General features: G+C 34.5%; 2 protein-coding genes across 12 annotated transcripts in view; one reads left to right on the top strand and one right to left on the bottom strand.

Moving 5' to 3' along the window:
* LOC128985965 (sperm-tail PG-rich repeat-containing protein 2) overlaps positions 1-5,337 on the bottom strand; it is a 35,784-nt gene extending 30,447 nt beyond the window's left edge. For all 11 annotated transcript variants that reach the window (XM_054405980.1, XM_054405981.1, XM_054405986.1 and 8 more), the window contains exon 1: positions 5,266-5,337. The gene's annotated coding sequence lies outside the window, so the exon portion shown is untranslated. The remainder of the gene's footprint in view (positions 1-5,265) is intronic.
* Positions 5,338-12,093: 6,756 nt separating this feature from the next.
* LOC128986829 (uncharacterized) lies at positions 12,094-24,002 on the top strand. The gene is made up of 2 exons (XM_054407381.1): positions 12,094-12,169; positions 20,723-24,002. The coding sequence occupies exon 2, from the start codon at positions 20,758-20,760 to the stop codon at positions 22,042-22,044; it is 1,287 nt and encodes a 428-aa protein (XP_054263356.1). The 5' UTR covers positions 12,094-12,169; positions 20,723-20,757; the 3' UTR covers positions 22,045-24,002.
* Positions 24,003-25,377: the final 1,375 nt, after the last annotated feature.

Genomic DNA, 25,377 nt, shown 5'->3' with positions numbered 1-25,377 from the left:
GCATCCCCCCTCCCCCTCCCCCCACTGATATACTCAGGACGGGAACAGAATGTAGATATTCATCTTTGTGTTTACATATTTTGGTAGTAAGGAAGAGATCACGCTAAAACAAAAATATTGGTGGAAATGTATTTTTTCGAAGTGGTTATATCACAAATTGGTAATGTTACCATGATCACATGAATATTACGAAGTAAATTAATTGATAGTGCTACAAAAACATAACGTTAACATATTATTATCAAGCATTTTTTAATGGACGTTTATTTTATTCAAAACCTCAGTACCTAAGTATAATGTTTTAGGATGTTTACATGGTTAAAGTTGGCAAGACCTTATCGTCGAAGTACTCCTCATATACTTTATTCGAATTCTGACGATCTCACAGTACTAAAAAGATTGTATGGGGTTGTATTTCTGAGTGATTAGTATCCTGTATTCCACAGAGGTCTTGATGGAAATTAAACATCTAGACCGTTATTGTATCAAGTGCAAGCGGTTTTATCTCTAGAAGCAACATAAAATTGAATATTTTACGTTACAACACTGCTTCATTTAGCCAAACAATAATAATTATTAGAATCAGTTGATGAGTAGAGGACTGCAATTTGTAATTAATAAAAAATCATGTTGAAAATATGATTTCATTTTGAGTCACAACACGAGTAGGACTTTCAGACTTTCTAGAGACAACGCAAATTGATAAAGAGTATTTATATACTGAGGTTAAGTGAAAAAAAACGTCCATGACACCAAAATTAAAGAGTATTTGATACTACTGTAAATGATATAATGTCACTTCATGTAAACGAGACAGCATAGAAAGTGGACCACTGAAATTTGATCCTGTGTTGCTGATTTCCTGCTAAATTAAAAGTTTATTCACCATTCAAGGTTTACAAAAACTTTTATTATCCACGTATAAACATGTCACATGTTGGTACATAATAACTTTTGCTAAATTAACCATGAAAACATTAAACAATACAACTATGAAATCGAATAGACGTTTTGAAAGCTGTTACAGTCTAAATTAGGTAATTTTTAATTTTACAAATAGGTAATTTATGAGATCATAAAAGTACTTGATAAGCAGCATATTCGCCAAGAGAAAGCTGGCCGTCATTGCCCAACCCCGTAAACGGAGAAGCCAGAAGCCACGAAACAAGTCGGGTCCCAAGCAACAACCTTGTGGCACACCAACAGCTGATTTCGTCTCTGACTCATATGGTCCGTATTTGGCGCGAAGGTGATCAGATGTCGGACCAGAGGGAGAAAAACATCGCGATTTGACAAGAAACTAAATTACGCTCCTTGTACGGCAGAGCGGTTTCCTCTGTAGCGAAACCGGACTGTTTTATTGTGTTTGAATCTTGATATGGCTTATTGTGCTGAAATCGAATTAATGTATTTCAAGGCACTTGAAGAGTCCAAATAAACGGTGGTCGGTCGATCTAACTGGGATTATTGCTATCATTATTATTAACTTTATTACCAACTGAGATCTTGATCGGCTTTAGTATTCGGAAAAAAATAAGAAGGAAACCCCTAGTACAGTTAAAAAGGCCTAGCCCGAATTAATGGGCTAAACAGTTCCAGGCTAGTGCCGTAGATGAGGTTTTTTGTGTAAGGTGCCTTGTGTAGCTTTGCTACTGACTAAGACCCGCGGTTTCTTTATTCAAATCATCGATTGCCCAATGAAAGTAAAAGTTTCGAACCATCAAAAAGTGTCTGACTTTTTTTTAAGATTTATCCGGTGACATTCTGATTGTTAGGCGAGCACTATAACCACTAAGTCATCCAGCGGTGTTTTCCTAGTCTATTGTTTAGATTATAATGAAAAGGTAACCATCCGCCTAAAAATGTGTTTTACTAGTGGATACAGTATGTTACCTTTTTACTCAATTCTCTAGTTAAAATCCTTCCAAACGCGTTTGATTCTAAAGCCTTTTTTAACTATGTGATAATGGAAATGACGTTGGTGGTTCATATCTAAATTTACATTATGTGTTAAAATAGAAAATAAATGTTCCTTGGGTGAGATGAATTTTATGCGAAACAATGATTCTCCTACTCGAAAGGCCTTTTTATCATAAAAATCTAGATACATTTTCTTCTACGAGATTCTTCTTGTTCACCAAAGTAACGTGATTGATGAAATGAAAAATTGTACCCTACTACCGTGATTGTATTATTTGAATTTTATTTATCAACAATAATACGCTAATTTACATTTGTACATTAAGTAGACAATAGCAAAGAGAAGTTTGAGGAAAATAATCATGCATTTAATAACAAATAAAAAATTAAAAATGACAATAACATAGACAGAAAACTTATCATAAAATTTGATCCAGAACTGTATTTGTTTCAATATTGCATTGATTTTTAATTTTAATACATGTTCATGAACTAATTAAAATATTTTTATTCCCTTCAAAAGGAGAGGGTTTGTATAAAGTACAAAATAAAAACAGTTGTCCTAGATTGTCAATAGTTCCTATTGTTAAAATGCGTTCAATAAATAGCCTTAGCGACAAACAACGTATTGTTATCAAGTGCGCATAAAGAGTTTAGAATAGAACAATAGGTTGTTGTTCGGATTCAAACACTTCTATGTAAGGAATCAGGTTTACTAAAAAGGCAAGACATTCGCACACCTTTGTACAGGAGGTCGTATTATCATAATTACCACATTTAAACTTTCTCGGAAGTTATGATGGCGTAATACAGTACATAAAAGAACAGATCACACTGCATACATTAGTCCCAATATGGCTATATAGAGATTTTCGAGTGTTAAATATTTCATACCGAAAGAGATCACTAGTATAAAAAGTTTGCTATAACAATGTCAGTATCATATAAAACAGCTGATTGATTTATCACTTAATACAGAATATTGTCATCATATTGGTAAACCATCTCAACAGATGGCACCACGTTTCTTGCTTCAAATGTTTACATTACATGGGAAGTCTATTATGTTTACATTACATTATATGATGATAGTGTCTATTATAGTGTTCTATTATAATGATATAACGCATGTTAACACTAGGATGAAATATATTTGATTTATGAGTTTCTGAATGCCACTATGGCATTTTAAGTGTACGAATTATTTTAAAGGACGGTTTGAAGAAAGTGAGATCTTAAACGTCGATGATTGAACTCGTGACTTTCAGTTTCACTTTAAAGTCCGAAGTGGTTAGCAACACACCTAACTTTAAACATTTGAATGAGAAACAATAAAAAACGATACCATATAATTCAGTTGCAAATCACCAAACGTTTAATGTTTAAAACATCATAGTTATTTCCAGCGCTTGCCTATTATATTGTTGACAAGCTATAGGGAGAGAGTGTGTGTGAGTTTGCTGATACCGTTTATTTACTTTAATTTCTAAAACATCTGCTTCAATTACTAGATTTATAGTAATGTCATCAAATTCATTCTGACGAGTCTACTTACTGTTCATACTGTTCAATGAAATGGCGACCATACATAGTAGGTATTTTAAGCCAAGTATGAATGGAGATGAGTGTAGGATGAGTGGCGCGATCTTGTAGTCTTGTTAGTGACTAAGGCCGACATATTCCTTAGACACAGCTGTTAATTAATAGCCCATACAGCTAATGGCAACTAAGGGACCTACAGTTTATAGTGGAATCCGAACCACATTTTTCCTTGGTATATACGAATTGGTCTAATTATCAGGATAGTACTGCGGATAGTCGTCGTACTCACTCGTGTGGATGTTAATCCACACCAGGGAGTATCGCATCCACAGTGCATGCCTATAAATATCCACAATTCGTGACCTCCTAGTAGCTGGATTACAGGACGACGCCACCCGTCCCAGTCAAAGAATTGACTAAAGGCTATAGCCCAAGAATTGAGTCATTTATTTGAGCACTCTAACCTCTAACAATTCAAATGGTACCAAGATGTTATAGCTTTAACTCTAAAGTTTATCAAGAAGTTAGATTAAACAGCTGATGTTCGTGCCTGCTGAATCATGTCGTGACACGAGTTATATTGTATTGATGTCTTCAAAACTAATCTTAAACGTTCTAGAAACCTACTGGTGCATCTACGTTACAAAGCTCTACGAGTTACCAAAGTGGGGGGGGGGGGCAAAAAGTTCAAACAAACTTCAAATAAAACATTCAAATTGTTTTATTTGTAACTATATAACAGACAACATAGCAGAAAAATTACTTATACAAAAACAGTTCAGACTTTTTAAACAATAACACTTTTCGCTCTATACAATGTAAACATGCTCTAAATTGACTACAAAACGGCTGCAGGTTTGCTGCGGCGGGGTATTTTAAGACAGCGACGTTAAATGCCCATTTTAAGCCTAATACGAATACAGGGTTATTGCACAATGAAGTGAGATGAGTAGGTTTTTTACAAAAATGTCAGCTGTTTATTTAGCCGTTTTTTAAAAGCCATTTGATCGACAGCTGGGTCCAGTTTTGAATAATCATAAAAACATACTCCCTTAGTAGATTTCTCATCCTTATAGAACAGCTGAAGCTAATTTTATTGTTAGTTTTATGGTTTTATCCTGTGCACTAGAAGTTGTGTTTTGTTTACGATTTGTTTCTTGTAATGTAAAACCTCTCAATTAACCAAATAAAACTATCTAATCATAAATAATAACTCGTCCCCTAGTTATATAACCAAATAGTAAAACAAAAACCATGAAATTGTCACCACTATATGAACTTGACACGAAAAATGAGCTTCAAAATTCACAATGGGATGAGAAGTCTACTTGTGTTGATTAGGCTATGATAAAAATCTACATATTTTCTCCAGACCAAAACGATAACATTAAAGGTTAATTTTCCATGTGCCCTATCTGAAAAACTTATTGAGAAAATACAACTTAAACAGCCACACTTTATTAGAAGTGAAAGGCTGATTCAACTATGATTTATAATTAAACACAGGATATATTTGGTCAATATAATATGACGAATACAGCATCACTAGGTAAAATGTAAGTAAAGTTTTAGTATTTCGATTGCTCGAAACTAAACCCAGCTGTCCTTCGTTGGGCTTTTAAATGGTCCAGACTAAGAAAACAGCTAATCTTAACGAAGCTACACAAATCTTCTCATGCAATTCCACACTCATATTCAACCTCACTAAATTTTGCCACGTGTCTCAAAGAATGTACAAATTATTCTCACTGTTAGTTTTGTGAACCGCAATGTTAATATTTTAACCTAGAAGACAATACGTACCTGTTTGGTATAATCCTGTAAGGCACTACGATCTGTGTGGTGTCCGGCACAACACTGCGCCTTTCGACTCCGCGGCCGCCCAGCCGCCCAAGCCGCCCAGCCGCCCAAGCCGCCCAAGGCGCATGAGTCAGCCGCCCACCTTCCCTCGCCCTTAGGCGCCGCCTTACATGGACCTCTGGAGGCTTCCTTCCTGAACCAAGTGCATCCAGTGGGGTGGATGTAGTCGCCAACTCAGTTTTGGCAAATCGTAATACAGTAATTTTCTAGATCGTTTTATTTTCATCTAAATAAACAAATGAAGTTGTTATCCAACTTGAATTCATAATTTAGAATTCAGAGTTCACACTTCAATAGTGGACAGATATGAATTATAAATCATAAGTAGTCAAACCTTTGAGCACATTTATTTTTAAACTGTGAATACAACGAGAGTGTAAAATGGAGTGCGATTATCTGTGTACCTTTTTTACTGACTAAGATCAGCGGTTCCATTAGACAGGATCATTTACTAGCCCAATAAACAAAACCAACAATTGTGTCCAGTTTCCAACCATCAAAAAACATCTGGTTATTCTCATTATTGAACCACAACTTTCTCATTATTCTACGAGCAGTTACACCACCATCTACCATGCTATGTTTCAGAACAATTAATTATTATTTCAAGTAGACGTATAACGCCTTTTCATTAAATTTGTAGCCTACGTGTTGTCTTTTTTACGAAGGACGTTGTTTCGTCAAAATTATAGAAGAAGCTATGCTGTCATGTCATTCAGCATAAATGGTTTTACAATTCTGACACTATAAGTCTTTAAGTAAATAAATAATCACGAATCGCATAGAATTTCAGTTTAAGAAGGTGGTGACAATATTATATAATACATCTATGTACTCTAACATGAGATCATTTTTTGTATATTTTTTTCTCAGCTGGTATACTGAATGTGTACTGAATGTCGTTACCGGGAATTCTAATTTAGAAAATTCATATAAGGACCTAAGTTTTATAAATAACAGGGAAATATGGCTTTCGCAAAAAAACTGCTCCAACGATTTTGATTGCAAATTAGTATTCCATCTCCCTTTTAACCCTAAACGAGATGGCACAACTCCCAACGCTGTTAAAATTTGTGTTCTAAAACTATTGAAATGTGTGATTTTCCTAATTAAACTTCATAATTTCATAATACCCACGCCACAGCAAAACTGCATACAACAGCGCTTCAATATGAATATACTATGAATATCATGGTCTAGGTCTTACTATGAGACCTACGGTAATAGCTTATTATCTATATGGGAAATTTGCTAAAAACCCCATAAGATACCATAAATTAGTACCCACATACAACATTTAATCGAAATCGGGTCCGTAGCTCTGTATATTCATGTACATGCACACACTATTTTTATCTCAAGCTAACCGGATAATGCATGTAATTTTGCTGATACCATTTATTTATATTGTAGACACATGTTTCTAGTCACTGAAGTGTTTAATGGAGTGTGTTTATCTATGGTTTAATGTATTCATGTTGTCTACGAGACTTGTAGATGCAGACTACTTGTCATGTAGCTTTCTACATGACGTCACAGACTCCATATACGGACATCGAGCCAGTAAACCGGTCCTCGTCGTAGGTGTGCGGAAGGTGCTTTGATTTTTTATCGTTGTTAAAATACAAATAATAGTTGTCAGAAAACACATCAACTTTAACCAGTCGTTAAATTAATATTTATCACAGGGTTTTTAAGAATATTTCGTTACGTTCTGGACTAGTTTAGCTAAAAGTAATAAAAGTGTATACAAATTAACTAGTTCTCGTTTCACAATATGAAACTTCTTAATTTTCTAGTGCATTTTCTATGATACAACTAAATCCATTCTCATCGGCACCCACGTTGTTGTAATAGACTTAGTTCTACAGGGTGTCCTAGAACTCTCTACCAATATTTTAGGGCATTGTTCTTGTGTAAGAAACATATCTAAATATCATATTTAAGTTGTGCGGAAAGCCGCCATTTGGTTTTTTTTACTCATTGTTTTCCGAAAAGTGGGTAAAGATACACGTGAAACTTTGCACAGACATTAATGACAACTAGACAGAGCTATAAACAAATTATGATAAATTTTCAAATTCATAAAACAAAATGGCGGCCATTCAAAATGTTGTTTCTTAAATAACTCAAAACCCAAATTCAAAAGCTTTATTTAAATATAAATTTATATTCAATTTAAATATGAATTTAAAAAAAATCACATTCATTTTGTTTTATGAATTTGAAAAATGTTCATATTTTGTATGGCTTCTCTAGTTTGTATACATTTTTGTGCAAATTTTTAGTTTCGTATCTTTAACATTTTTTTTTAATAAGTGAGAAAAAAAATTGTGGCTGTGTTAGTAACTAAGGACCTAGATAAAACATGTTGCTTAGTCTATGCTAAGGACTTCCGGACAATTGAAATATGATAGGTATTTAGATATGTTTCTTACTCAGGAACAATGCCATAAAATATTGGTATAGCGAGTTCCGGGATACTGTACAGTAAGCGTTGTTAGTCAGACATTTGCATTTAATAATACTGTAGAACCAAAAATAAATACGGTACAGTAAACAAGGTAAACGAAGAACAACGTCAATGACTACTTCATCGATTCTATCTTCTCATTACTTAATATCTGTATATTGTTGTAGGCATCCATTTTTAAATTGAGTTAAATTATTACAGTACTGACAATTTCTTTACTTAGTAAGTAAGTTGATGAAATAATTCATAGAAACATGGTGTCAACCCACACTCTGCTTAAAAAGGACGCAAACAAAACAGCGTTCCCAAACCTAGAAAGGTGTCTATCGTTGTTATTTGCCAAACAATGGCTAGCAAGCTAGTTTTATCATGTAACCTCGATCGTAAACGGGCCGGGAACTTGTGACGTAGGAGTCACAATGAGTCATCAATAGCTTATGTCACTGGACCATCCTTGACCATTATTGACTTTGGATACAAATAATATCACGTAAAATTTAGTTCTGTTTTTGTGCGTTGATGTCTAAAAATGTCTATCTTTAGAGTGATTTTCGCAGCGTACGTTCCATGTGTGTACAAAAATTTTGTACAATAGTAAGTTAGTTGGTCGTACACCCCCGTGCAAGCAGAAGTTAAAAGAACAAACAAGCTTTGTATCTTTTGTCTTTTTAAAACAAATAACAACATGAACATCAGCCTGTAAATACAGTATTTTCACAAACGGAGTATTTATTTTCATCCATGTAGCTTGTTGCAATGAAAGATAAACATACAGAATTATGTGTATACGACTACTATAAAATGTGAATAATGAAAACGAGGTTATGGGAACAGTATAAACAAACCATGTGGTTTTCTCATTGTCAAATCAAAATCAAGCTTTGGTATGTGTTTTGACGTTTTACTATTCCGATTGAAAATTATTATTGATTTGGAACAAGATCACTAAGCATCCCAAGTATATATTTTTTAACTGTATTATAAGACTACTTAATTCGACTTACGAGAACTGAAACATAACAGCTGAGCCAGTAGATTGAGATTATGGTTCGCAATTTCTTTCGTTGTTTTACATCATATGCAGCCGTCGATAAAGTTTTTTTAGTAAAGGAGACCCAAATTAGAGACATGTTTTAAGTGGTATTTGTTGATTTATATATTGAGAATTATTTTCAGTTCGATCCCACAACCATTTTTAATTGTAGTTTGTGTTTCATACAAATTAAACTGTTGGAATTCAAACAGTTAAATAGGGGCTTAATTGCTCCATAAATAATACACTATTTCGAAATCATTCTTTAAAAAGATAGTTTGATTAAATATGTTATTAAACCCTTTTAACTCTTTTTTATCCCATTGTAATGCTCGGATTTAAAACTTTTTATGGCATGAAATTATATTTAAAATAATTTAAAAAATCCAAAAGTGTAGTTCCAACAATGTAATGATTCCGGAATCAGCTGAATGACCGGAAGAAACCGATCAGCTGTCACAGTCAGGTGGGCGAAGACCAGACCAACTGGAGGCCAACACATTTCGCCTACATGCAGCCTTACCTTCCCACTCAATACATTCTACTTGACGACTCGCCAAACGCCAAACCAAGGTTTCTAAATGCATTGTCTCCAAATTGGCGAGGAGAAACATTAAGGAAAACAGATAATTAAATATATTGGAGCAATTCGGTAATTAGGGATGAACACGTTAAAGGTTCATATGACAATTTTTGCACAATTTATCACTTTTCAGGTCCCAATACTTTTAGAGTGTAGATCATTTTATTAAAATGTGGATACACATAACACATGTTTTAATTTGTTTACACATACCGGTACCCAAAATACTCCGGGAGTAGCAAAATTATTCAAGAGTTATGATCACAAAATATGCGGTTTGATAATTATATTTGAAGAAAAATGAGCAGTAAATTTTTTGTATTGGTTTTGGTTCCAAAACTATAAAAATTCATATTTTATCATTCTAGGTTACATTTATAAATTAAGAATTTTGCATAGTTGTCAAATTTTGTAAAATTTAGGAGGTGCACACGTAAAAACAAAAATGTCTGAGCGCATATACTGTATTATTATTTATGCCCGTATTAAAAAGAATCCTATTTAGTTTGTCATCATATGATCTTCATATGATCTTCTTCACTCTTTTCTCAGAAAAAGCAGAGTAGAGGAGAGGAGACTCACTCTCACTCCATCACTCAGTCACTCACTACCGCCATAGAGACTATGTTTTATATATGCTATCACTCCTCTCACTTAGCGTCAGCCCTAGCCCCCTTAGCGTACGCTCCACGGCCACCTTTAACTCTTCAGTCCAATATTCCCTCGTTGTCAATGTCAACTGTTAGTGAGTCGGTGGCTCAGTCGGTAGCGTCGCGGACTCCGGGCCCAAGGCAGTAGTGTCATGGGTTCGGATCCTGGTCACTGCCGATAACATTTTTTACCTACGACCGTTTTTTAAAGTAGCCATTTCAGTCCAGTTCTTAGAATTGAAAAGTTTCACTTTACAGCTGTTTACTTTCATATCCGCATTGTTTCATTTCATATCCGCATAGTTTTCTCATATCCACACAGGTAACGGACCAATGAGGTTCAAGCATAGACTAGTTTTATCTATGGTTCAAGTATTGAGAGAAAAGAATTAAAATTGTAATGCTTCGATTCGAACGTCAACTAATCAGCTGATCAGCTGATCAGTTGACCAATTTAATTGTTGATCCGACTTGTTCATGTTAATACTCGCGTATTCTTAATTAAGTTGGTGGAAGTCTAAAAATAAATGAAATATTTGCCGAATTGTACCTGATACAATATTATTTATGGTAAGAATGCTGCTAGCAATGTAATATTTAACGAAGTTTAACAAACACGTAATTACAGGAAATCAGCTGATTATACAACAAGTCGTTGCATCACTTTCAGTGGCAATGACAATACACGAAAACATAACCTCTCTAAAAAGTTATCAGTAGTTATTTTAGTAATTAAATCCAGATTGATAGTAATTAAAAAACGGTCGTAGGTAAAGTAGTGTACGCAACTCGCGTTAATAGTCTTTACGACACTCGTAGAAGTTTTTAAGGCACTCGCCAAGGCTCGTGCCTTAAATTTTCTACTCGTGTCGTAAAGACTCACTTAACGCAATCGTTGCGTAAACTACTATTACGCCACACTACATTATTTTCACGAACTTCCCACGCAAGGATTTAGTCCAGAAAACAGCTGTTTCCCGCCAGCTTATTCAAATGGGGTTTCATTGCGTACTACTGTACTGCAATGAGTTTTACCGGACACCAATCAGCTGATTATACTGTATTTAGATGGCAGTGAGTTGTTATAAACAAAAACATAACCTCTCTTTAGAGGTTATGACTAGTGATTTTTAGTCCTTTAGTTGATGGAAATATATAAGGATTTGTACGGATTTAGTAGTCTGGCGTAAACTATCGTACGTAACTCGTCCAAAATGTGTGTACCGGACTCGTATGGTAATCCCGTACTCGACTTCGTCTCGCACGGGAACGACCACACTCGTCCGGTAAACACTTATTTTCAGGACTAGTAACGTAATATACTATATCACCGCCACACTACATAATTTTGACGAACTTCCCACGCAAGGATTTAGTCCAGAAAACAGTTGTTTGCCACCAGCTTATTCAAATGGGGTTTCATTGCGTACTACTGTACTGCAATGAGTTTTACCGGACACCCATCAGCTGATTATACTGTATTTAGATGGCAGTGAGTTGTTATAAACAAAAACATAACCTCTCTTTAGAGGTTATGACTAGTGATTGTTAGTCCTTTAGTTGGTGGAAATATATAAGGATTTGTACGGATTTAGTAGTATGGCGTAAACTATCGTACGTAACTCGTCCAAAATGTGTGTACCGGACTCGTATGGTAATCCCGTACTCGACTTCGTCTCGCACGGGAACGACCACACTCGTCCGGTAAACACTTATTTTCAGGACTAGTAACGTAATATACTATTTCAGTACAGTTCACCTTTGTACTGTACCGGCTCACTCCTTGCTTTGCTGTAAACGATCCACGCACGGGCACTTAAGTCACTAAGTCTATGTGGACGGGCAAATGCAAGGTTAAAAGAGGCCGCCAGGCGCCAACCTCTTTAAAAAAAAAGCTATCGGTGTCGCTCGTCGCTGTCAGTGTCAGTCCAGTCCAGTCCACTCCAGTCTGTAGTCCGTCTGTTCTATCAGACTGTACTGTATCACGATGTCTGTTGTATCGGCTGTCTCCAGTTAGTTAGTCAGTTTCTCAGTTAGTTGTCTGTTCCTGTTCCTGTTCCTGTTGTTTCAGTTTCATTTCAGCCAGAGTAGAGTTCAGTTCAGTCAGAGTCAGTGTCAGTTTAGTAGTAGTTAGTTGTAGTTCGCTCGCTCAGTGCTTTTCTTCATTATATGACCTCCCATTTTTGTTTGCTGATTATTCATTGATTGTTAATGATTATAACTTAATAGAACTTAGCTATAAAGGTTCCTGAAGTCCTAATAGTAGTAATAGTGTTGTTACCCGTTGCATCGTTATCTCCCGCCTGGGGTCTGGCTTTTCTTTCACAGGTATGTTGAGGTTAGTTGGCTATGATAATTTGGGTATTTACTCAGGGGAGGTATAGAAGAGGCTACGATGACAGCTGAGGGCTTCTTATTAGCTGAGGGAACGCCATTACCGTAAAAAAACGTTCGTTAGCCATCGGCCTCGGTGGTCTAATGGTTAGCGTGCCGGGCTGATATACTGTAGGTCCCGGGTTCGAATCCCGCTGGTAGCATTAACTTTTTGCCCAAGATTTTTTTATTATCAGCAAGTTTGGTTGGTTTGGTTTGGTTATTACAGTTTAATTTTATTATTAAGTCATTATAAAATTTTAATTGAGCAATTTCTAGTTTTATTTAATAAACAGAATTATTTTTCCGATTACTAAACTGTTCAGTATGATAATATTTTTGTTGGGCATCACTCACCTTATTGAAGTCACGAGAACGTAGTCCTTGTCATGTCACAATCATACACAGTTCATTGCACATAAAAATATACAAAAATAAAAATAAAAATAAATCCAAATTTAAAATATCAGACAAAAGTTCTCAACACCGACGTTTCGCCGCACCAAAATCAACGTGCGGCGTTTTCAAGGTTATTCCTCTTCTCACGCAATCGTTGTGAGTGCCTAACCACGACTGACGACCCCGGTGGTGGAGGAGGGGGAGGGGGGACTCTGTTATCAAGAACAGCTGATGGCATTATCTTCTTTTGTTTAGATTTTTCTATGCATCCTTTAATTTCTTTCTCTATTAGTGTATTGTAAACCGGGCTGATATCAATGGATGCGTTGGCTAATGAATCTTGATCTGAAGTAATAAACAAAGCCTCAATAATATTCCTTTTCTTCCAATTAGGCTCCTTGTATAATATACAGCTTTCCTCCCACTTTATACAATGCCCGGTGTCATGAACGTGTTCAGATATTTTTGAACCATAGGTTACACGTGTATCAACTTTTTTCATGTGTTCATGAACCCGTATGAGAGCCGGTCTTGAAGTTTGACCTACATAGCTACGTTTACACGAGCATGGAACCTTGTACACCACGTTTTTATTGTCATTACCACAGTTAGGAGGTTTCACTTTAGATACCTGTCTTCTTATCGTGTTTTTTGAGGTAAAGACCGTCCTAATACCTTGCTTAGCATTCACGCGCCGTATTTTCTCCGAAAGGTTTTTAATATACGGAATGCATACTGTGGCCAGAGGTTTGTTATCTTTAGGTGGTAAACTTGTATCAGAGCTGGATATTTTTCTTAAGGCTTTATTTATGAACCTTTTAGGGTACCCACTGTTAAGTAAGCGGTTTTTTATAGTTACTACCTCATGCTGAAAAGTCTGTTCATCACTACAGATTAGTTTCGCCTTTTTAATAAGCCCAATTATTAAACCTAATTTTACGTGGTCCGGATGGTATGAATCAAAATGCAAATATTGTCCTGTTGCCGTAGGCTTCTTGTACATAGGTCCTCGGACACTTGGCATACCAGTATGTACAAGAAGCCTACGGCAACAGGGCAATATTTGCATTTTGATTCATACCATCCGGACCACGTAAAATTAGGTTTAATAATTGGGCTTATTAAAAAGGCGAAACTAATCTGTAGTGATGAACAGACTTTTCAGCATGAGGTAGTAACTATAAAAAACCGCTTACTTAACAGTGGGTACCCTAAAAGGTTCATAAATAAAGCCTTAAGAAAAATATCCAGCTCTGATACAAGTTTACCACCTAAAGATAACAAACCTCTGGCCACAGTATGCATTCCGTATATTAAAAACCTTTCGGAGAAAATACGGCGCGTGAATGCTAAGCAAGGTATTAGGACGGTCTTTACCTCAAAAAACACGATAAGAAGACAGGTATCTAAAGTGAAACCTCCTAACTGTGGTAATGACAATAAAAACGTGGTGTACAAGGTTCCATGCTCGTGTAAACGTAGCTATGTAGGTCAAACTTCAAGACCGGCTCTCATACGGGTTCATGAACACATGAAAAAAGTTGATACACGTGTAACCTATGGTTCAAAAATATCTGAACACGTTCATGACACCGGGCATTGTATAAAGTGGGAGGAAAGCTGTATATTATACAAGGAGCCTAATTGGAAGAAAAGGAATATTATTGAGGCTTTGTTTATTACTTCAGATCAAGATTCATTAGCCAACGCATCCATTGATATCAGCCCGGTTTACAATACACTAATAGAGAAAGAAATTAAAGGATGCATAGAAAAATCTAAACAAAAGAAGATAATGCCATCAGCTGTTCTTGATAACAGAGTCCCCCCTCCCCCTCCTCCACCACCGGGGTCGTCAGTCGTGGTTAGGCGCTCACAACGATTGCGTGAGAAGAGGAATAACCTTGAAAACACCGCACGTTGATTTTGGTGCGGCGAAACGTCGGTGTTGAGAACTTTTGTCTGATATTTTAAATTTGGATTTATTTTTATTTTTATTTTTGTATATTTTTATGTGCAATGAACTGTGTATGATTGTGACATGACAAGGACTACGTTCTCGTGACTTCAATAAGGTGAGTGATGCCCAACAAAAATATTATCATACTGAAGTATTGACCTCACCTAATATACCATGTCGTTTAAGAATACTAAACTGTTGTTATATTATTTCTTTATCAGCAAGTTTGGTTAGTTCGGTTAGGTTATTATAGTTTAATTTTATAATTAAAAAATAGTAAAATTGAATTTGAGGCATTTATAATTTTATTTTATGAACAGAACTATTTTTGAGATTAGTAAACCTTAATTGCCAAAGTGCTCTCTACTACAGCGCTGTTCACGGAGGAATTTTGAACTAAATGCCTCATTTGTACCTCCCCTAAGTCAGACCCGATAATTTGAGATGATGATAGGCTGTTCACAATATTTACGTGGTTTTATGGGAAGTAATCTAGGCTATCTCATCCACTTTAAAAAGCACTAAAGCTGAGTTTCGCCTAACATACACGTTGAGCAGCTACAACAAAATTCATTGTGCGAACATTGCAACTGTTGTTGATCAGCTGCGGTGGTAGGCCTATTATTTTTTCGACTGTCTACTTTGATGGATTTTTGTTTGGTATTTATTCCGTATAGGTGCCTCCAAACGAATTTTTAATTTTGATACCTATCTTACTAGCCTATATTGTTTTTACCTCCTGAATCCAAATATACCATTATTTTTCACCGCTGATGAATATTTCTCAAGATAGTATCGCCGTAAAAACATACTTAACATTACAATAAACAAGATACGATGGGGTAAATATTTACCCTACTTAAACTGGGATATGATGTAATTTTGATATATGTCTACTTACAGTATTTTTAACACTGAATCCAAAAATGCAATCAGTTTTGGTCGGAGAGATTCCTAAGTGGCCGTACAGTTAAATTATTAATATTAAGCTTAAGTTTTGTTGATTTATTAACATATTTGTGGTATGGACGAGTCCAAGTCCTAGTGGTAACTAACACTAAAAGGGGTGGAAGGTTTGTGGAGTGGAAACAGCTATCAGTTGTTTACATTCAATACTAAACAGACAAAACCACACACGACGCCATGAGAGCAAAATCAGAGTTACAATATGCAATAAATATATTTTTAAAAGAAACTGGACTTTGGTTCTGTTGAGAAAATACAATAAATCAACTACGATACATAAACTATTAATCACATGAACGTAAATTATAAAACAAAATAGAATTTATTCACGTAAAATATCAGTAATTGAAGCTAGGCCACTGCCGACATGATCATCGTCCTCATTCCAATCTTCAACCATTGACTAATGTCTCAACGTCTGAACGTGCCATAGTGCATAATCCCATAGTAGGCCTAAGTTACATAATCCCATTGTGTCTCAAAGTGAAAACGTACCACAGTGCATTTAATTTAATGTATCAGCAACTAATAAATTATACCTATTACATAATCTAATCTAATCTAACCTAACCCAACCCAACCTTTTACATAATGTTTAAATCACATTTTATGTTAGAAAAGGCATGTGAGGAAGATAGGTCGGACTTTATGCGGATTCATGACTATATTAAGTCCTTTGAAATGAGGTTAGAATAGGTAAGTTAAAGGTTAGGTTATAATGAACTGACTCATTAATTTATGCAACTTCCAGACTGTTTTTGCACAATTGAAATTGGTGGGTGAAACACAATGAAATACCAATATCAAAAATGCGCAAGCATTTGAAGGTAAAGGTTAGGTTATAATGAACCGACTCATTAATTTATGCAACTTCCCGACTGGTGTTTTTGCACAATTAAATTAGTGGGTGAAACACTTCAAATTACTATTTCAAAAATGCTTGCATTTTTGAAATAGTAATTTGAAGTGTTTTTTTTCTGGATTTTAATTTTACAAAAACAGTCTGCAGGCGACATAAACTTACAACTTAATACATTATGACCTAAACTTTAACTTGAGCCTAATCTAACATATCTTCAAAGGACTTAATGCAGTCACCAATTCACATAAAGCACGACCTATCACCCTGACATGCCTTTTCTGACATCAAAAGGAGTTTGCTTACACATTCAAGAGGTTAGGTTAGGTTATGTTAGAATAGCACCATTTTATTATGTAATTTCTAAACGGTGAAATATAATCAATAAATCATTAATAACGATAAAATACTGGTAACAATAATACATTATTAACTTATTGGTCTTAGAAAGTGAAAAGTGTAACTTAATCAGGTGATTTTCATATTGCAGAATCAGAGTTAGCTAATTAAAGTTGTCACTTCCATTTTCTTGACTATGATTGAAAACAATCAGCTGTTGGTTTACTTAACCCATAGTTCATTCCACTTGTAAATGTCATCCATCCTACCTTGTTTATTGTAATGTTGTATATTATTATGGCGATATCTTGAGAAATATTCATCAGCTGTGAAAAAAAATGGTATATTTGGATTCAGGAGGTAAAAAACTATAAAGATACAATCAAAATTAAAAATTTGTTTGGAGCTGAACCTATACGGAATAATTACCTTGTTTTCCACAATCTACAACAGATTTATAGAATAGACCTATTACAAATCAAATTTAAGTTTAGCATCATTAAGGGCAGGCCTATTGCCAGCACTTGGCCAAAAAAAGTTTATTTCATTCCTAGGGCCAAAAATTAGGTTTTGCTGGCTCAAGATAGGCTAGGCCTAGTTTTTTAAGTTTGAGATGAAGTCTTGAACTTAAACCGATTGAGAGCTGCAAAACACTTTCGGCCTGTGGTACAAACGCTTTTTTCACCACACTAACTTATAGGCTAAGTTAGGCCAAACCAACCAAACTTGTTGATTATGTAAAAAAGATACAAGATAAAAATTGAATGAAGGTTTACTAATTAAAAAAAAAAATAGTTCTGTTCATAAAAAAATTAAAAATGCTTCAAATTCTAACAAAAGATGTACAGTTAAGAAGTGATCCCATTCAAAGCAAAATCTATGTCAAAAAGTTAATGTCACCGGTGGGATTCGATCTGGATACCTCTTGGTCATCAGTCGAGTACCGTACGCTAACCACTACGCTACTAACACCGATGACTTCCCTTGGTATCGTTGCGGTAATGGTGTTCCCTCAAGAGAAGATTGACGTCACGCACCCAACTCCTTCGCCAAAGAGGTTCTCATCGGTTCCTGACCAGTAACACGAGACGCTATAGTAACGTAGACGCTAGTCTATTGCAATGCATAAGTTATGGTTAGCTTATGCTTTGTGTACCGGTATTTGATAAGTTACATTATTAATAATCGTTACATTATTGTTTTAAGTACAGTAGAACCTCTTTAATCCAAACTATTTGAGACCAGGGGTAGTTTGGACTATTGAAATATTTCGAATTGCAGAACATATTATTGTTTTTACATAACAATAGCTAAAACTTGGCTAAAATGGACCGTGGTTATTTCGGGAAAAGTGAAAAATGCTTTATAAATTAAAATAAAGTGTTTATTTAATACAGTGGTACCAAAACCTAGTGAATAAACAGTACTGTACATTACAGTAGACAAAATAATTATGGTGATAAATCAATAAATACAGTATGTAATAAAGAACTACTGTACTGTGTGTAAAGTACAACAATGAGGTTTTGGGATTAGTGCACGTTCGGATTATGGGGGTTTGGATTAAAGAGGTTCTTCTGTAACTTATATAAGGGAACAGCTGGTCTTGCAGCCCTAGGGCCATAAAAACCTGCTCGGTTCTCAAATGACTAGACATCTGGCATTTCGGCCCTGGAAAGTAATGCTTAGCTTTCAGCCCCCAATTAACCCTTGTAGCCTAAAACGGCTGAAAAACATCCTACTGTGGTGAAAAATGTGTACACCGAAGCTTATATGAAAATGTTTTAAAATTTGGCTGACAACGCTCAGTTGATTTCAACAAATGTCTTAAACTTTTCCCAAACTCCTGTGCAAACATGATTTTAGTCAGTAACCTAATCCTACCTAACTAAACTGTCTTCGTAATCTCATTCATTCAACTCGCAAAATTTACCAGTTTAGTAGCCATTACATTAACCATTTAACTTAGTTGTCAAAGGTTCTAAGCTATTGTAAATAATCAAATAAGAATTATGATCAATTAAAGCTATTAAATGTTCAAACCAGAAAGTAAATTTGGCCTGTAGGTAAATCGGATCAAGGTATCCGACGAGGAATCAAGTACGAACAAGGTACTAAATAGTAGCATAGCTTATAACTACAGGTTACGACATGGCCGGGCTGAGGGTTCATTGACCTGTACAGTTAACGGGCCCGTAGCTTGGTTTTCTTTGAGGTACAAATTATATTAACGGAGGTACAAAATAGTACAAAATAGGTACTAAATGATGGTATACATATTAGGATCAAATTCGAAAATGGCCGGGCTAGCATGTCACTGGCCCGGAATCCTAGATTAATTAGTTATCCGGTACCGAGTGGGGTACTAATTTTTTGTTTGTTGGTACTAAATAGTACGAAATAGGTACTAAATATTAGCATAATTATTATGTACTAATTCCGGCATGACCGGGCCAGTGACATGGACGTATCGGATCATGTCATTCACATCATTCGTAATTCATGCTGCATGCATATCCCTCTAAAGTTTTTTCCTAAATCCAAAAAGATGTATTGCATTTTTATGTTATTGTAAGCAATATTGAGATGATGCCGGGATTCACTCATGAAAATTTACCAAAAGATTCAAAAGTGAATACTGATATTATGAACTCTCAAATGATGATATGAGTTACCTCTCAAACAAACCATAAATCTAATTAGTTTGATGATCAATGACAGAATGATATAAAATCATTAATATTCTATTACTGGTTATACAGGGTGTTCAAAAAAGGTGGGGACATATTTTACCTAGTGATTCCTTGGGTCAAAATAAAGGGAAAATCAAGAATAACATTTTTTTCCATAATCGCTTCGTTAACCAGATATCCGCCATTTTTTATTTTTTATACAAACATATTTATCTTCTAATACTTTCAACCAATCTTTATGAAACTTGGTATTTATATTAATGTAGAAGAGACCCATGTTAGAAAACAAATTCATCTTCATTCAACCTTTTAAAATGGTGGTAATTTAGAAATGTTAAACTGAAATTACTCAAAAATAGCTGATTTTATGAAAAAAGTCAAAGTTTTATTTAGAATTTTAATTACCTATCAAACAGTACCAAGTTTAAAAAAATTTAATAAGAAATAGCTGAAATATTAAAATTTTTTGTTGTAAAATGGGGCAAACCTGGCTAGCTTCTGCCTTATTCTACCCCATTTTACAACTAAAAATTGTAATATTTCAGCTATTTCTTATTCAATCTTTTTGAACTTGGTATCGTTTGATAGTTGATTAAAAATGCTAAATAAAAGTGTTTCTGACATTTTGTAATTTTTTGTTGAAAGTTTCATAAAGATCGGTTGAAAATATTAGAAGATAAAAATGTTTATGTAAAAAATACAAAATGGCGGATATCTGGTTAACAGAGCGATTTTGGAAAAAATATTATTCTGATTTTCTCTAAGCAGTACCTACTTAATTATTATAGCCTACAACTTTCACTGGTCAAATTTATTGTTATAGATTTTTTTTCAATAACTTCGAAGAGCCACCAAGTTTTTTATAAAATTCATTTTTGATTATGGTAAGTTTTAGGTTGGGTATTAGAATCATAGCGGACATTTTCATATTTTTTGTTGCAAAAAAAAAACTATTTTAATAATATATTTGCTCTAAAGAAAAATTAAAGTAAAAAACCCCTTATTTGTAACATTAGGTTACCTACAGAATCTCATTTGATTCTTACTTTTAATGTAATTTTTTTTGTTACAGATGCTACAGATGCAGTTAGACCTGAACTGATCAAAATGTTCTACCGTGAACTAGAATTTGATGATTCTGACAGTGATCCGTTTGATGAATTTGAATATAGAGGTTATTATGGACGGAACAAAAATAGTATTAGACGTAGAAATGAGGAAAATTTAGACATTTACTTTTATAAAATTCAGAAAAGTGTAATTGAAGAAGAAACTAAATCAGCTTCCTTAACTGATGAAGAAGAAGAAAGACTGTTTGGTAAAATAAACACATATCTCCAGAAACCATTTGCAATACCAGGAATATTTACGTTACAAAGGTTAGCATTCATCCCACCAAGAATTTCTGCTGATAGGTTAAACGAACTAGCAAAAACTATTTGTAGGAACATTTTCATCCCAACAGCTGGATACTATTTAGAGGAGTATGTGGATTTTTGCAAAGCTTTTGCATATTTGACTGCGACTACAGACAGTGGAAATCGTATTAAGTTTGTGCATGTTCTGATAACAGCTTTCCTTGAGGAACTTCCAAAGAAGTTCAATTACTCTCAGCGTGTAGAAAAAGTATTGGAAAACAGAGATATTCCATTGACGAAGAAGCAAGAGTGGATTCAAAAGCAAGTTGAAGAGTATAGGGAAATATTTTATACAGCTACTAAGAATAGTACAGAATTTCTGAAATGTGTGTTTGAATGTATTCCTGAAATAGTGTTAAGAGTTGTTGAGTTTCTTCTGAAGTTACCAGGAGAAGATGCATTTGAGTATTTGAGCATGTTGTTGGAAAAATTAAGAGATTACTGTTGTTTTCATGGTTTTGGAGTCCATGAAAGAGTTTTAACTGATATCTACCACATGAAAGTAAGACACTGGGTGAGAAATGAACACAGGAATGCTGTGAGGCTTTTAGGTGCTCCTTGTGCCATCCATGAAGAGAATATGTCTCCATTATTGGAAAGGATCTCTGCTTTATTACGTCAACACCTTCAGCTCAATCAACAAATGTGGAAAATTATTCATGACGAGATAATTTCAAATAATGCCAACAAATACTGCTCACAAGATTACATCAAATATTCTATTAAAGACTGTCTATTTTTTGATAAGTTGGATTTGGAAGATGATTTTACAATCGATGATGATGATCTCTATGACTGCAATGTCTATACTCTTCGAAGTAAGGACTTTACCGGTGATTCCAGAAAGATTTTTTGGAATGGCCTTAAAGTAAAAAGACTAATGGAAAAGTCTAAAATTCCTGAACAAAAAACATGGGGAAGGGGTACTGGAAGGTTTAATGCCCCCAGGACCAGAAACTATGGAAAGATGTTCTAGTAAGTCAAATAACTTATTCGTAACAATTCATTGGTCTGAAATTTTCTTAAGGTACTTAATTATAGTGCTCCCAGAAAAAAAATTGAGAAAACCTCATTAAATGGCTCTAGTTAAACTTAGTCTAGGAATTATAAAGTGATTGTGCCAAAATCTTTAGTAGTAAAACACTCACCAAGTCCGCTGCTATTGACTGCTCTACCCACTGGGTAGTCCCTTCCATAAATGGTTGAAGCTCAGCGGTGTCATAGTCTTTTCTCTTTCCTAAAGATCTAGATGCGCTAGTAGGCGTATCTCTAAATTGTTTTTTCTTTATAAAGTCGGTAGACTGTGCTATTCCAGAGATTCCCAAAGGGTTGCAGTTTTTGTCTATCCTGTTAAGGTGCTAAATTTGTTGGTGTCTATACTAAGTAATTCATTAAACCTAAGTGATATTGCGATCTATAGCCTAAATCATTATGTGGTTATTGAGGAAGTACAAAATTTATTTAAACACAATTGGAAACTGAACTACCTAAATTGTTTATTTATCAAAAAATTCAAAACTAATTTTTCTTATCACAAATTTATTTACAATGTTGTACTAAATTGAACCCTACAGTAGAACCCCGGTTAACCGAAATAAATGGGGGAGAGACGTTTCAGATAACCAATTTTTCAGTTAACCCATCAAATGCTAAAAATAGCCTATGTATTACCACAGTGTGTAGGACAAATGGATTTAAAACAATGTCTATATTATACAGTGTTTTATTTCAGTTACAAAAATGTTTCAATGGGTTGGAAAAGCCTCTTTCGAGGGAGGAAAGAGCCTCTCTGTTTACATATTACTTATTGTACTTATATTTTAGACCTTTGTTAATTTATGGAACAATTTCGGTTAATCTGGGTTTCGGTTAACCCGATTTCGATTACCCCACTGTATATTTTAAACAGCAAAAACATGTAACTTCGTTTTGAATGCACTATGAAAAGAAACAAGTATTTCATCAAAAGTGGTCTTTAATGGACAAGGTGTTTTTCCAAACTAACTGACTAGGCGTAGATGACAAACCCCACTGCCTTTAATGTACCATAATTAGTAATTCAACTTTGGAAGTCTAGTGTATGTATTTTTAATTATATTATTATTATTGGGAACTTCATCACACTGTCAAGGACATTAAACTTTGTTCCAGAGGAAGTCTTCAATCGATGTCACACATTTATTTACATCACAAACAAAAAGACAAACTCAATAAATAAACATTACAAAAACCCCTGTGCCGGGAAACAAGATTTGCACAGAGGGCATGTGATGCTGATGTGTTATCGTTATCTCGAAGTGTATTTCCTCCTTCCTTATCGCAGTTAACCATTGTTTAGTTTGCGACTCACCTATTCTTGTTGCTGATTTGTAAATTACACCATGAAGTGATATTATATTGTATTATTATTATTAATATTAACTTGTATAAGATTACAAATGTTGTTAACACAGTTTGTTCAATATGGTCTAGTCTCAGGCTAAGGTTTCAATGTTTAATTTGTAAGATTCACATCACAGCTATGCATTTTGTATTGAAATTGTAATCACAGTAATAATACTGTATGGTATTGGGTTGGGTTTTTTCCTAGTATTATAATTTGTTAAACTCCTTTAGTGTATTGTGAAACATTAAAATATACCTGAAATAATCCTCTTAGGCTACTTTAACAATTCCACCTTATTTCTATTTGCCCTCCTTTTGGGCAGAATGAATGTAATTCTTGCTAAAACCTGTATGTTAGATTTATATATTTCTAATACCTTGATATTTTTGTGAGCTGTAATCGTATTCAGCCTTCAGAGTAAAATTATCCTTATTATAAGAATCCTGATATAAAATTATTCACCATGTTGTTTTGTAAAAGCCAAATGAGTAGTACTGTTGAAAATAATTGTAATAGATGTGTAAATTAATAAAAAATGGTAATGAACATTTTCTGATGTTTTATATTTTGAGTTGATCCACTTTCCATGCTTACCACTTTCCAAGGACTTGTGCGCATGCTTGGGCCAAATTATCTGCTAGTAAGCATTGTAAATATTCAGTTGTTAATTAATGGTCATATTCCCATTCCGAATAAGTGCAATACACAGTTCTGAGAGAAGACTAGTCTTTATGGTACAAACAGTTACTTTAAAGTATAGTGAACTGTATACATTTATTTTGAAATTCCCATGATCTGTGCAGAAAAAGAAAACTGTTTTAGTTAGGCGTAGCTTGTTTATGGATAGTTTTTAGCCATCAGATAGTTAGTAGCACATCAGTAAGCGATCCAAACCTCTGAAACTTTAATGGATAGGCTGGGAATATCTTTCTCTATATTTCTTCTCTATCCAAAATGGTAGCCCATCAAAAGTATTAAAGTCTACGCATTAAAAAGATAATGGTAATATTGGCTACCATTTTGGATAGAGAAGAGATGGCAAACTCTGGTTTTCACCATTCTTTAAGTTTTTTTGAACACTTAAAAATGAGGTGTCACTTGAAGAAGGTTTACGTTTAAAAAGTTTAAGCTGCCCCCAATATCCCCCCTTTGTTGGGGTACACTTAAAATGTTTAACATCGTAAAATGAAACTTCCTGCCAAGGCTGCATGGCCAACCAAAGGATAACTCGGATTTATTTACTCAGGAGCATTTTATAACGGAGATAAAATTACTTTTTTACCCAAGAATATTAATGTAAGATTAGAAGTCGTAAAATGTTTGACGGGTTATCATTTTGGATAGAGAAGAAATAACAACCTCTAGTTTTCACTTTTCTTTAAGTTTTTGTAAACACTTCAAAATGAGGCGTCACTTGAAGGGGATTTTTATTTAAAAATTGAGTTACCCTCAAAATCCCCTATTTTTGGGGAACAATCAAAATTTCCAAATCATAAAATGAAACTTCCTGCTAAGATTGCATGACCACCAAAAGGATATCACTGAGTAATTACTTAAACAAATTTTAGATGGGGGTCTTGACTTATTATTCACCCTGTATAAACACTAATGTGTAGATTAAGCACTAAACTAAACTAATGTTTGTATAGTCAAGGTTTAACGATGAAGTGAGGTGAAAAAATGCATTCAAGGGGAGTGCCCAGCCTATAATAGGATAAGACAATGCCTGTAGAAAAAATAAAGAAAGCTAATTGGAAAACACCACTATCTGTCCAAACGCTCCTAATTGGAAAAAATAGCAAGTTCTGGCCACCATTACTATTTTTTTTTTTTTTTTTTTAAGAAACAGGAATCCAACTTTGAGATAATATGAAACTTAAACTTTAAATAACTAAACAAGACATTCAAGCTGAATCTAACCAC

The sequence above is a fragment of the Macrosteles quadrilineatus genome, unplaced genomic scaffold (assembly GCF_028750875.1).
Source record: "Macrosteles quadrilineatus isolate MER2022 unplaced genomic scaffold, UCM_ALF_1.0 Scaffold_2__2_contigs__length_208266976, whole genome shotgun sequence".
Lineage (NCBI taxonomy): Eukaryota > Metazoa > Arthropoda > Insecta > Hemiptera > Cicadellidae > Macrosteles > Macrosteles quadrilineatus.
Note: the sequence above shows the minus strand (reverse complement) of the source record. Positions and strands in the feature narration are given on the sequence as shown.

Excerpts from the sequence above, each read along its gene's own strand:
- LOC128986829 (XM_054407381.1), top strand. The coding sequence starts at position 20,758 with ATGTTCTACCGTGAACTAGAATTTGATGATTCTGACAGTGATCCGTTT.